The 13985-nt window shown below is 38.0% G+C and overlaps 1 protein-coding gene across 2 annotated transcripts in view; it reads left to right on the top strand.

The window, feature by feature from the left end:
* The window catches only part of ADGRA1 (adhesion G protein-coupled receptor A1), a 458486-nt gene that overhangs the window by 397043 nt on the left and 47458 nt on the right, over window positions 1-13985 (top strand). For both annotated transcript variants that reach the window (XM_034776097.1, XM_034776098.1), the window contains one exon: window positions 8005-8150. In XM_034776097.1, coding sequence (XP_034631988.1) covers window positions 8005-8150 — 146 coding nt within the window. The remainder of the gene's footprint in view (window positions 1-8004; window positions 8151-13985) is intronic.

Raw genomic sequence — 13985 nt, 5'->3', positions numbered from 1 at the left:
AACCATTGCTCTACCCCAGAATTAAGTGTCTCACACTGATCCCAGTTTAGAGAGAAAGCGTTAATGATAAGAACAAGGGCTGTTTTCTGCACTAGGTCACTAATGCACCTTTTTTTCTCCTTGAATGTCAAGTAGTTGAACTAAAGAAAAAAAATTACTTCTCTCTATGATACAGTATTTAATCTAAAATCCAAACGTCTAAAAATTCCTTTCAGACATGAAAATCCCATTCAAATGGTTTTCCTCATTTTGCTACCTATTAGATGCTCATTATTTGTCATTTATAAAGAGAGGAAGGATGGTCCACTGATTAGAGTGCCGGCCTGGGACTTGGGAGATCTGAATTCAGCACTCTAATCTACCCCAGTCTTGCTGTGTGGTTTGAGCATGTCTCTCTGACCCTAATCCACAAATGGACTTAAGCATTGCAACATTATGCATAACTTTTAGGCACCTAGAAAATCATAGGAACAATACTGCAACCCACAAAGTCTGAGTTAGGCACCTAGGTTCCCTATGCAATGAGTGGGGAGAGATGGGCACCTTAAAATACAATCCACAAAGCCAGCATGCTAGGTGGGGACCCCCCTAAAATAGCAATGAGAGATGTGGCTCATCGGATGAGATAGGTGTGTCCTAAACCCTACACCCTCTCAGAGATATGGGCCTAAGTCCAGGCAGCAGGGAAGCGCCTATCTCTGCCAGTGATCTGTTTCTCAGGCGTGTGACCTAGGCTGTAGAGTCATTCTCACTCTTTCTCTGGACCAATTAATATTTAATTATTCAATTATTTAATTGAAGGGGAACAATTTCAGTAGAAAAGATTGCATCTTTAAGCAGAGGAGTTCCCCTGGTTATTGAGCACACTAGAACTTAAGGAGGAGATAGGCAGGGTCGGCCCACAACATTTTGGAACATGAGGCGGGGAGCTCAAATGATGCCCCCATGTCCCTTCGCTTGGGCCAAAACTTTGAAAGGTCTCAATTCTGCCTTCTTCCTGTTCTACTCCTCTCATGGTACTGCTCTGCTATCTACCCCAATAAAGGGGAACTAACAACTTAAAATGCCTTGTTCAAAAATTTTAAGGAACACTTAACTTTCAAATGCCTGAACAGCAAATGTAACTTTTCTTCTCTGCATAGTAAACACTGACATTTTTATCTGTTTGAATAATCAAAGTGGTGCTTTCTGTGCCTTCTTGGTTGCAAAGATTTGAACTGCTTCCTAAAGGTCCACAGTCTGGGCCAGCTCATGCTCTTTTGAGATGGTTGCAAGGCTGACCAGCCTCTCCTGTGTCATTGTGGAGCGTACATGTGTTTTTATTAACTTCAGCTTGGAGAAGCTGCGTTCTCCACTGGCAACTGTTACAGGAAGTGTTAGAAGTATGCGCAGAGCAACAAAAGCATTTGGAAAGAGGGTGGTCATCTTATTTGTGCACATACATTCCAGAACAGCCTTTGGAGTTGATCCTGTTGAAATGTATCTTGAAAGGGCTTTCAGTTCATCACCTAAACCACTCGCATCAATATCACGCATGTCATCATGTGTCAACACTGTCTCTAGTGTCCTGCATTGTTGGTGTAAGTCTTCCTCAAGTATAGTGAGGAGTTTTGGAATATCATACAACATCCCAAATATACTGCTGTGTTCCTTGAGCTGCATGAAACGTTCTTCAACTGACTGTATTGCACAATCCAGCGCCTGGTTAAAAAATTCAACTTTGAATTGTTGTTTGGGGTCTTTTATGGGATTATCCCATGCCTCGTAATCAAATGTCTTCTTCGGTCACTCTTGTATTCTTGAATGGGTGGAAAAATAGCTTCAGTGTGAAGTTCCTCTGCCAAATTCTGTGCACTCTTCATTTTGAAATCCCTCATCTGACCAGTAAGGCTGTAGGTATGACTTCGCTTTGTCCAGTTGTTCCATTGCTTCAGATATATCAAAGCCAACACCTTTGAGTCTCTTGCTGACAACATTTATTTCAAACAGTATATCACACCACAACACTAAGCCACACAGAAATTTGAAGTTATGTGTGATTCTGGTGATTCCATTTCCCTTTGCCACTGTCCTCCCACAAACAGTTCCTGTCATAGCATTATCCTCCATAATGTCAACTATGGCATCATCTATCTTCCCAATTTGGTGTTTGATAGGCTTTATAGCTTCCATTTGACTTTCCCATCGTGTGGCACTCAGTGGTTTCAGTGTCAGAGAGGATGTTCCCAGATGTTGCTTCAAAATTTGCCATCGATGAGTTGATGCAGAGAAAAATACATAGATGCTTTGAATTACATTAAAAAGTTCAGCAGCCTCACTGGAAGCTGAAGCTGCATCACTGACCACAAAGTTCAATGAATGAGAACTGCAAGGGACCAAAAAAGCTCGAGGGTTTAACTCTCGGATCCGTGTCTGCATTCCTCTGTTCTTTCCTCTCATGTTGGCACCATTATCGTAGCCCTGACTTCTCATGTCAGCTATCGCAATTCCCGTATCTTCCAGCTTTTTAAGAAGCCCATTTCTCACACCAGCTCCTGTAGTATCATCAATGTCAATAAATTCTAGAAAATGCTCTCTGACAGTCACCATTGCAGGGACATTTTCACTAGGTTCTGTTGTTGTTAAAAAACGCACCATTAAAGTCATTTGTTCCATATGGCTGATTGTGCAGTCCAGAATAACAGAGTAATATCTTGCTGACTTCAGATCTGCCACAATCTTCTGTTTGACTTTTGTTGCCAGTAACTGTATGATCTCATTTTGAATTGTTTTTCCAAGGTAGTGGTGTGTGTACACATTTCTTCGGTGCAGACTCATCTTAGATGCTCCTGGAGTACAGCATCAAACTCAGCCATCAGCGCCACAGTTTTAAGGAAGTTTCCATTGTTTGGCACATACAGCTGATCTGAAGTGCCATGTAGTGCTAGGTTTTGAGTAGCAAGCATTCTCACAATGGCAATGAGCCTTTTCGGAACATTTTGCCAGTAAAGATACTCTGATGCAATCTTCTCTTGATGCTGATTGTCTATGGTGGCCTTTAACCTTAGTCTCATCTCAAGTTCTTTTCACCCATGGAATGCTCTCTGGTGATTTGCTGCCTTCTCATGGGAAGCCAGATTTTTCCAGTCCTTTGTTCCTGTAGAACCCAATGTGGCTGAAACATTAGGCTGCAAGATTTCAGAGCAGCAGCCATGTTAGTCTGTATCCTCAAAAAGAACAGAAGTACTTGTGGCACCTTAGAGACTAACAAATTTATTAGAGCATAAGCTTTCGTGAGCTAAGAAGTGGGTTGTAGCCCACGAAAGCTTATGCTCTAATAAATTTGTTAGTCTCCAGGCTGCAAAAGTTTGCAACAAAAACAGTATACAGCATTCTGCGTTTTTGAGTACATAAGTCATGGCCTCTCCACTTTGTCACCATTGGAGATTTCATGCCAGTAATGTGTTGGATGGAAACTTCTATTTTCATTGTTTTTGGGGAACATGAAGTTTTTCACTTGCTGTGGCCCATGCAGTACAAAGAAGTCCCTCGGGCTACTGTTCAAGTGGGTCCACAGTCCTGGATCATCTAGACTTAAGGAACTAAATTCAGCAGCAGCTGTTTCTTGCGCCTCCACCACACTCTTCTCTGATCTACACTTGTCTTCAGGAATGTGCATGGTTACATCCATTTGAGATGGAGATATGGATGCTGCAATAGCTGCCAGGTCACCTGCACTCTGACTAACTGGAAGATCAGGCATCTCCTCACCACTCACATCCTCACTGGGGCCGGAGGCTCACAGTGAACACTTGTGTCTATGTATCTCAGGAGAGCTCCTTCCTGCTTAGATAGAAAAGCTTCCTTTGCTTTCTTTCTTTTTCTGAATTCTGCCCCAGAGGAGCGTTTCTTCTTTCGTGACTGCTGTTCGGTGCCAGCTATAGTGACTCTCAACACTCAGTTGAATGGGACAAATAAGCAGTCTTGTAGCAGAGCCTGAGTGAGGGAAGATATCCACATCTTAAGGGCTTAACTGGCTCCTACTACTTCAGTTGACTGCCTGTTCTTCTCAAGTGGGTTCAGGGAAGCAGCAGGAAACAGGAAGTTCCCTGAGAAGCTGGTATTAATCAATCCAAGCTCCTGGGAGTGCTAGAGAGGTACATAAAAGGCTCCTCCTCTTCTCTGTCCCTGCAGCTCCTGTTGCTTTCTGTTGTTTCCTCTCACCTTTTCTCCTGCCTGCCTGTTATGTCTCTTGTGCCCTCCTTCTTCCAGCACAGCACTCCACCATCTCTGTGCATCTAGAGCAGAGAGAATACATATGCACCAGCAGCAAACACCATTTTCTACACTCTGGGTCCTACTGGCACCCCCCCCCCCCCAATCTGGCACCTGAGGTGGCTGCCTCCATTGACCTTATGGTAAGGCCAGCCCTGGAGATAGGTATCTGGGCACCCAGAGTGAAGCAGTAGTGTGCATGCCCAGAGGCAGTAACACAGATACTTAGGAACTTGTACTTCAAAAACTTGGGCACCAAGTGAATGTAGGTGCCTACAGGGTTAGGCAGCAGCCAAGTGGAAGTTTTGTGGCTCAAATGAGGATAATAGTTCTTCTCTACCTTGCAACAGTGTTTGGAGGATAATTACATTACAGATTGTAAAGCACTCAGTTACTATGGTGATGGTGATCATATAAGTACCAAAAATAGATTAATCAACTTCTTTATTTCACTGAAAGCAATTTCCCAGCTCTCCAGGGCTTCAGGGGGCATGTTCAGCCACAACCAAACAGAAGCAAGTGAATTAAAGGCAATCTTCTCCAGAACATGTCTGCCATTTTAAAAAGGAAAAATTGACAACAAGAAAGAAATGAAAGTTAAGGCTGTCCAAGGGAGCATTAGACACCAGTATCGTATAGGTTTACCCAAGTATTTGTTCTGGTAATCAATAAGAGACTAGTCATTACTATAGCAACTGTAACATCACATGGTTCTTAAGCAACCTCTAAGACTCTGAACAAATTTTTAAAGGATCATCTTTTTAAATACATCATCTTCTCAAAATTTTTGCTTTAAAAAAGTCTAATAAGCTTTTCAGTTAAACAATATAGGTTCCATTGATACAGTTCCAAGAACACAAGAGCCTTGAAAAGACTGAGACCATGTAATTATTATGGAAAAATGAGGAGTCTTGCTTTAGCAACTGCAGTTATTAGACAACATAAGCAATGTTGGTTATAACATATGCAGACAGTCCTGGCTGGTCTCCCTGTAGCTTTCGGTGAAAACACACACAGGCCTGTCAGCACAAAACTCTCTTGTAATAAAACATCACTACTCTAATATCCCCAATCTTTAAACTTTTCTCCATACTGGAAACAGGGTCCATCATGCAAGCATGAACATCATCTGTACACAATGATGAACCCGAGCACCACATCCACTGCAAGCATATTTTTATCATGTTTAAACTACTTACTTTTTAATCTATTTGTTTGTTTCTATTTTTATATGGCATCTGTCCATGTGTCCTAGGCCCAAATCCAATAACACAATATACATAAATAAACCCAAATCCCACTCAGCACCTTAAACATGTAACCCATTAGGACTTTCAGTACCCACCACGTACATTTGAATTCCCATATCCTGTATCTGGATTTGAGTGAGGGTACCCTTACAAACACTTGACATATCCCAAAACGAGGTGTGACAAACACGTCTGTTCTATTGAATAAATATTTAACATCAAAAAAATCTGTCCTCTAATCCAGTGTTTATGGAGTGAAGTAAAGCACAAACAGGCGGTCAGGCTAGATTATGACAATAGTCCCTTCTGGCTTTAGACTATATGAAGAAAAAGGACATTGTTGCCCTTTGACTGGAATATAGAAGCCCAATGCATTCACCCAATCTGCACTGAGAATATTTTATGAATGCCTTCATATATGTCTGGCTAAATAAGAAGTCTGGAACCACCATCATCCTTCAAATTTACCAGTCATCCAGGGCCGGAAAACATGTTCTCCTCTATTAAAGGCAGGAAATACCAATAGGTTATTAAATAGTCTTATTATTTAAGAGGTTGTACAACAGCTAATAGTATTTGTGGTCTCTCTTCCTTGTTAGCATGTTTTATCCCATGTTACTGAAGAGACTAATCTCTGAAAGATGGGCATGGTATAACGAAAAGTCATGAGGGTAGCGTGTGACACACAAATTCTATTCTGTCCCCCTTTTCTGTTGCTTCTTTGATAGTGCAGTGAAATTGTTGCTATTCATATTTTATTGTACTATTTTATTAGGATCCACATTAATTTATATTGTTGGTCATATCTGTTGGTACATCAATAGGGAATGGAATTTTATCATCCCATATGTTGTTTGAACTTCACACATTTGTATATACTGACACCAGACTCATCCCTCATGCCCATGCATTTGTTAAACCCTTCATATATTTTCTAAATAATCATACAGGGCACAGCCTCAGCCCTACACTGAAATAACTAGAACAATGTTATTAATTTAGTTCTTTGTATTTTTCTGATTCTTCCTTCTCATTCCCTCCCCCCTTGGAATCATACTAGTACTCAATGTGTCCCTGCAAAACTCTTCTGCGAGTTGCACATGAAATAAACCCAGACAGCACTAGCCACTGAATTGGCAACATCTGCCAGCTGATGGTGCATAGATGTCTCATTCTCTTATTTCTGCTTCTTTCACCTCAAGCGACAGCCACTGTGAAGTCCATACTCTCCCCTGTCTAATGTGTCAGACAAGCCCAGGAAAAAGAAAAGAATTCCAATAGCCTTTATCTTGATTAATATTTGTTGTGCATATATATAAATATTATGATGTATTATTAAACCTAAACAAAATTCATGTCTTTTTTCTTTTTCTATCAATTATTTTTGTTTCAACTTAAGCAAAAATGGAACTCCAGTTTAGATAAATCATTATAATAGATTTGTGTTAGCTTTATTCAGCAATCCTGTGTATTCCTTAAAAATTTATGGGCTTTCCAATTATAGCAATATTTTACTTGTCACAGCAAAATGTCAGGTTATTGCTTCAAAGTAACCTCATTTTATATAATCAGATGGAGACTTAGCTAATATAATACAGCGTTGTAGATTGGATAAAATTCCAATTACTGTTTCCATAGTAATGAATAACAGTTACTAGCATAGTACAGATGTTAGCATTTTAGTGTTGGTATTTTTGTTTTACTTTTAATGATATACACAGCACTTTATTGGAAAGATCAGAACAGCCACACTGTTAGGTTTGCACTTCCTTTTTCTTTTATTTCTGTACTAAGTACTGTTTTAAAAGATGCAAATCTTCTTCACCTACTTTTGGCTATGGTGTGGCTAAAATGGCCACTTTTTTAAGACACCAAAAATAATTTTTTCTTAGCATGCCTGAGATGCTAAGATCTTATCCCAACCTCACTTCATCAGGTCATACATGGCTGTACCTCGCTGAGAGGGAAATAAGATATACTGCTCCTACAAAACTTACTAAAATTAATGCTGATAGGACAAATTCAGACAAAACGTTTGCCTTTTCATTGACCCAGACTTGAAATTTGCATTATATGCAGCATAATTAGCAAAGCAGTGGCAGGTTTCTTGCCAACAAAGCTTCAAGAATCAAGCCAATCTTCCATAGACTTAAATTTGCAAATTCAGTGAGTAGCCACTAATGATGCTCTCAGAAAACACATTTTATGTGTTCTGATTTCATAACATCTTACTGGGTGTCTCAGATATTAGCAATTATAATTTAAACATTAGTTTAAGTAAGAGATGCCACCTGCTTTTTAAATCATTTTAATTCTCTTGCACTGATTAGAAGTAACCAGAGAGATGCAAAAATGTTGCTAAGGCAATCACAAATTCAGTTCATTTAAAATAAAATTATTCTGGTTTACTTGTGCATTTGTACCATAGGCTTATGTTACAAAGTATTTTTGTTTTACTGGCCCTTTGCTGATTTCTGTAACTATCACCCTCTTGTTTTAGGTTGGCATAGTACTGCATTATTCCACCCTCTCCACTACGCTATGGATCGGAGTAACTGCAAGGAATATTTATAAGCAAGTCACAAAAAAAGCTCAACCGTGCCAAAATAGTGACCAACCTTCTTATCCAAAACAGCCATTGCTCAGGTATGGACTAATAACATTAAAGGTTGATTTTTTTTTTTCTGAGTTCCTAAGATTTGTTAACAATTCGAAACTTTTAAATAGTCGGTTGCATTATTTGCTGTCCTCTTCAGTTGTGCAAACTCTAGGTAAGGCCACTGAAAACCTGAATCCCTCAGAGTACTACAGAAATGTCTGTTAAATATGTGGGAAAATCTGCCACTTTACAGAGGTGGTTATGGCTAATTCCAAAACACTGAAATATATAAAAGTTATGTACAGCTAGATTCTGATTCCCTTATTTATGCCAGATAGCACCTACCTCCCCGAAGGGTCCTGTTGGTTTCCTATTGAGCCAATACTGTGGCCCACTTATGGAGTAAGGTACTATTCAATTATCAGAAACTGGCCCATAATGACCTTCACTTTCCCCTCATGCACTTTCCCCACAAATCTTGCTCATGCTCTTCATTCCATAGAGATCCTATGCCAGTTCTCCCACCACCCACCTTACCCCACACCAGAGATGATCTATCACTACCTGCAAGATTGTCAAGATGCTCAGTAGAGGAGGCCATCTGGAAAGAATTCTTCTGCGTTTACAGCAGCTGTAATTTCAAAAGAATTCTCACCAAAGGGGCATAATTTCATGAGAACTCAGTCCAAAATAGTCAATTCTGTACAAAAATGCCTAGAACAGCATTTTTTATTGAGGACATAAAATCTGTTATATGGCCCTGATAGACCGTGCTGTGTGAACCTGAGCCAAACTGTTAACATTATATAGAAATATGCATTGTGCATATGTTCTGTACAAAGATTTGTGTTTTATAATCCAGACCCCATTGAATGAAATCTTTATTACTGTCATCAGTTCTCTGCTTTTTAAAATATTTTCTTTCCAAAGATGAAATTGGTTAACACTTACATAAAATTTGTCTGGTGAAAAGGAGAAGACTCTCACTGAAGGTTGGCTTTGTGTTAGATATAAGCAAAGGGAAATGTTTTTGTTGAGAGAGCTTGAGTGTGATTTACTATACCATTCTTCACAGATGTGAATTTCAGTCATTCAGATATTTGCTCATGGTGAAATGAATAATTGTCAATTTTCAAGTACTGCAGTGAGGTTATTAAGGAAGAAAATTGTTTCAGGTTACACAGACCCAGTGTATTGTATGTTCTTCAAATTCAAATCCTGTTAGAGCTGGAAGAAAACAACAGACAATCAGGTTACAGAAAAGATTACTCTAATTAGAGCCCTTGTTGTGGCAATTGTATGGAGTTCCTCAGCCAGTGAAAATAAATAGTAGGTATTTTAAACTTTGTAATAGAAATGATACTTTTAGCTGTAAGAGTACATGTAAATAATTGTTTAATAGCTAACTAAAATGATTCTACAGTTAGTTTTCTCACTCAGAACATCATATGTCCTAGATGTCTTTTAGCTGTAAGAGCACATGTAAATAATTGTTTAATAGCTAACTAAAATGATTCTACAGTTGGTTTTCTCACTCAGAGCATCATGTGTCCTAGAGATTCAACCACTAAAATGTCTGATGTGATTCCATAATGGCTAGTACTAGTTTCAAAATAGTGAAGGATCTGTTTCATTTCATGTAGAAAATGGGCATATTATGTGGGGAAAAATCCTTTAATTCAGAGAATGCCCAAACTCAGAATTAGTAATTGTTGGTTTTTTGGAAAGGCAAAGATAATTTCGTGGTCATTTTAATTTGGTTATTTCAATGAAGTTAATATCTAAAGTATTCTGTATCATGTATCCATAATATTTCCATAACAGCCACTTGATAATGCTTAAATTGTTAGTATATGAATAAGAAATAGATTTTAACCAGCTAATGTTAGTTTTTTGGACCTGAAAGCTGACATTGGCTGCTTTGTGTGTATGAAATATTTTCACATAAGTAAAAGATAATTAATTTTTTTCAGGACTGATTTTTTGTAAAAGCAAACAAATTACCTCGATTTTGGCACCCATAAATAATTATGCTCACGTAAGAGAGGCTGAGTTGAGCCCTTTTTACTGTTACATATAAGGGCTATCATTTGTCAAACATGTCTATGACTGCGTATCGCATAAACTGCACAGTTTGCTGCTCTCCTGCAAACTTTTCTTTCCTCAAAATGAATGTGTAGAATTGACTGGCTTCCCAGTTTGCATATGGTTGTTTATAAACACTCTTAATGTATTCTTGCTGAAGGAGACAAGGATATCTGTTGTGATTCACTGGAGGATTCTACTGCAGGAAATTAAACAATAACTCAGTAGAACGGCATTTACCAAATACACCTCTACCCCGATATAATGCTGTCCTTGGGAGCCAAAAAATCTTACCGCGTTATAGGTGAAACTGCATTATATCGAACTTACTTTGATCTGCCAGAGTGCGCAGCCCTACCCCCCCGGAGCACTGTTTTACCACGTTATAGCAGAATTCGTGTTATATCAGATTGCGTTATATTGGGGTAGAGGTGTATTTACCAAGAAATTTAAAAAAAACAAATGCATTTTTAAAAGAGCTTGATTCACCTTTTAAAGCAGTTGAAATAGTGGAAAATATTGAATAAATACCAAGGGGCCAAATTTTCAAAATGGAGACTCTACCTATGTATGTGAAAAGACATTTGAGGTTACACATACAATTATTGCATTTACGTGTACAAATAATCAAGAGTCTATCTTGCCAGCTGCATGTACATTTTACCATTTGGGCATGCAGTTTTATACTAATTGTGTGCACAATTACAGGTATATATTTTAGCCTAATTGTGCCATTTAAAAAATTGACTCATAAATATACATTTGACCCAGAAAGACATGTTTATTAAATCCAACAATGTAAAAATCAGTGTAGACCTGTTGTGTTTTTTATCAAGTTTTTCTCTTGTCAGTTTTGCAGGAGATGAGTCTTTGAGATTTTGCAATACCATTTTATTGCTTTTATTGTGACTTGAATTTTATGACTTCTTTTTCATTCTATTCTTTGTTAAAATATGACTTGCAAAAAGGTTTCTGCTTTATCACTATAGCATTTAATAATTTTAAAGAATTAAAGTAAATGACAACTAGTATTTGATGTACTTCCTTGTTGGGTTTTTTTTGTATTTTTTTTGTGTGTGTGTGTGTGTGTGTTTTTTTTTGTTTTGTTTTGTTTTTTGTTTTCTCTGCTTCTTGACTGAGGCTATCGGTGTTCGGTTGCTGAAAGAAATGCTGGCCATCTATAGATTATTTTCTTAATATGTTTAGGTACAGTGACCAAAACTGAAATGCTTTAGGAATTTAAAGGACATGCTTATATAAAACTAATACATTTTTACTGAAACTCACTTCTTGGCAACATTATTTTGAGTATAGTGATTTCTTTTCTGCATAGTTCAATGATTAAATAAAATGCAAGCTCTCATGCCCATAACTATTTAGTGAAAGAAATTCATTAACTCTTAAAATTCTGGCATTTTCCAAACTGCCCTTCAGATGAATGCTTTAGAATGTTTACAAGACATGTATCAAATGAATGCTTCACTGAATTTTGTGCAATTAAATTCTGACCATTAACACTGCAAAAATGAAGTCATTGCTGTACATGTGTTTATATAAACATAGTTTGTGATGTGCTTCAGAGTGAATGGAACTAAACCTATTCTGTCTATGTATGGCATTTGTAAAGTGCCCACCACTGTCCTGGAACGTGAGGAGTACTCAGCTGGCAGACTTTGTCCTCTTCTATTGGTTGGTTCTGGGCTTTGAAACTTGGCATCATCTCACTGTCAGGCATGGGTAGGATCAGGTTGTGCACATGGTGCATACATGGGCTTCAAGTGTGGTCTCTTAGAACTGATCAGTTTAATTTGAACACTGCACGGTACATTTTAGAGAGACTCATAGGAGGAGTCGGGGAAAATTGGTCATTAAACAGCTCTGTTAGAATGATTGTGGATGAGAAGAATATTATACTACTATAAACTGGGTTAGTATATCTGGAAATATGGGTGTTAACCTGTATCATTATACTGACATGGCAGACATATTTATAAATGTATAGAAGGATTGTGTAGCTAGAGTCTATTGCTAAATTTGTGTCAGGTTACATTAAAATAGAACCTCTGCAGTAAAAACATGCCAAGCAAAGGTGATTGTGTTCCATTCAGCCTTGGTGAATTTTCTGTTTCATTATTCTACCCTGGCCCTGCTTGCAGTGTTCCCCTAAGAACTAATAAAAAGAGCTTAAGTATAAGCAACTAAGAACACTATTACAGAAGCACTTATAAATACAAATGTAAATATTCCATGGAAATAGTATTTATGTATTTATAAGTACAAGTATAAGTTCAAGTACTTTCAACTCCTATATTCCCTGCAATTGTTTGGTCTATATATGAACTACTACCTAAATAATATAAGTATATGATGGAAGAGAAAGAAAAAGAGCAACAATGAAGTTTTATTCATATATACAAATAAGCATGGAAAAACAATGAAAAAAATCTTTAAATGTAAATAAATGTATACATTTCCTTTCCTGTATATAATATAAGAATATCATGTACAGCATGTACATATGTATAGATGTACATATTATGTACAGCATATCATTCCGTGAAGTGGGCATTTTTCTTCAATAACAGCATAATCTCAAACATATCCTAAAGATGGTTCCTTCTTGGCCAAAGGATTTGTCCAGTACAACTGGATACTTTTGCCCCAGGAGCAGAGCTTGGCTCTTTGATATTAAATTTGATAAAAAGCATAGCAACTGTTGGTTATCGTTTCAGTTGATCCAGTTCATGCAATGGATCATTGAGGAATTGCATCCCAAGAATTCTTAAATCAGAGTCAGATGCAGATGCTCCCCTAATCATCGAAGCCATAGAAATTAGTGGCAGCTTTGGATGTAGTAGCTTGATCTACAGGCTTCAGTAAGGTATCACAACAAACCAGAGCTGTGTTTTTTTTTTTTTTTTTTTTTTTTTTTTTTAAAGTTCCTCTTCAGTTATTCTCTTGTCCTGATTCTGCAGCCAGTGCAACTTAAGAAATAGGTGTGACACAGGAATAATAACAAATGACTGAGTACTTTTGTTATTCACCATCACATCAAAGGTCAAAATATGCCTGAACCATTTTCTAAGTCCCTTCTTCAAACTACCTACCTCTCCATGTATTTTGGAGAAAACATGTAAAGTCTGGATTTTAGCACAAACCCAGTAGGCAGAACCACACCATAGAAAGACTTTATGTTCTCCTCCCCCTGAAGTTTGTCAAGTGCAGTAGAAACTGGGGACATCGTGTCCAACTACTCACCTAGAATTCCAAGTCTGGGTTGGAGAATTTTGGCAGCTGGAGATGCTGCATCACAATTTAAATCCTATTACTTATGTCATAAATGTGGGGAAAGCAATCAAATTCTGAGTTCCAGCACGTAGAGGTAGGTTTGGGGATTGTTTTTCCAAGTGTGTCATTCACAGTCTGAACAATCTTTGAACTTTTCTGAAAAGATGCTTGTATTGAGAGTTTTTGGTGAGAGCCCTATAAGCATCAGTAGTTGCTACCATGTTGAGTGTGTATGAAAAACAGATCCTATTTGATGGCAAGTAAAATATACACTAACAGTCAGCAGTATTGCTTGACAAAACTTCATCAATGCTCACAGGGCTACATAAATCAGAATCTGGTGAGTCCACTTCCATACCAGCATCCTCTTCTTCCTGCTTTCCAGCATCATTCTTCAACATCTGAAAACAGCTTGAAGGCTTTAACAAAATTGTTAGCATTGTCTGTGAGTACATAGGTTATTTTTATTGAGCCCAGATCAAACTGTTAGTGGATCTCAGTCCATAGAG

The sequence above is a fragment of the Trachemys scripta genome, chromosome 7 (genome assembly GCF_013100865.1).
Source record: "Trachemys scripta elegans isolate TJP31775 chromosome 7, CAS_Tse_1.0, whole genome shotgun sequence".
Classification (NCBI taxonomy): domain Eukaryota; kingdom Metazoa; phylum Chordata; order Testudines; family Emydidae; genus Trachemys; species Trachemys scripta.
Note: the sequence above shows the minus strand (reverse complement) of the source record. Positions and strands in the feature narration are given on the sequence as shown.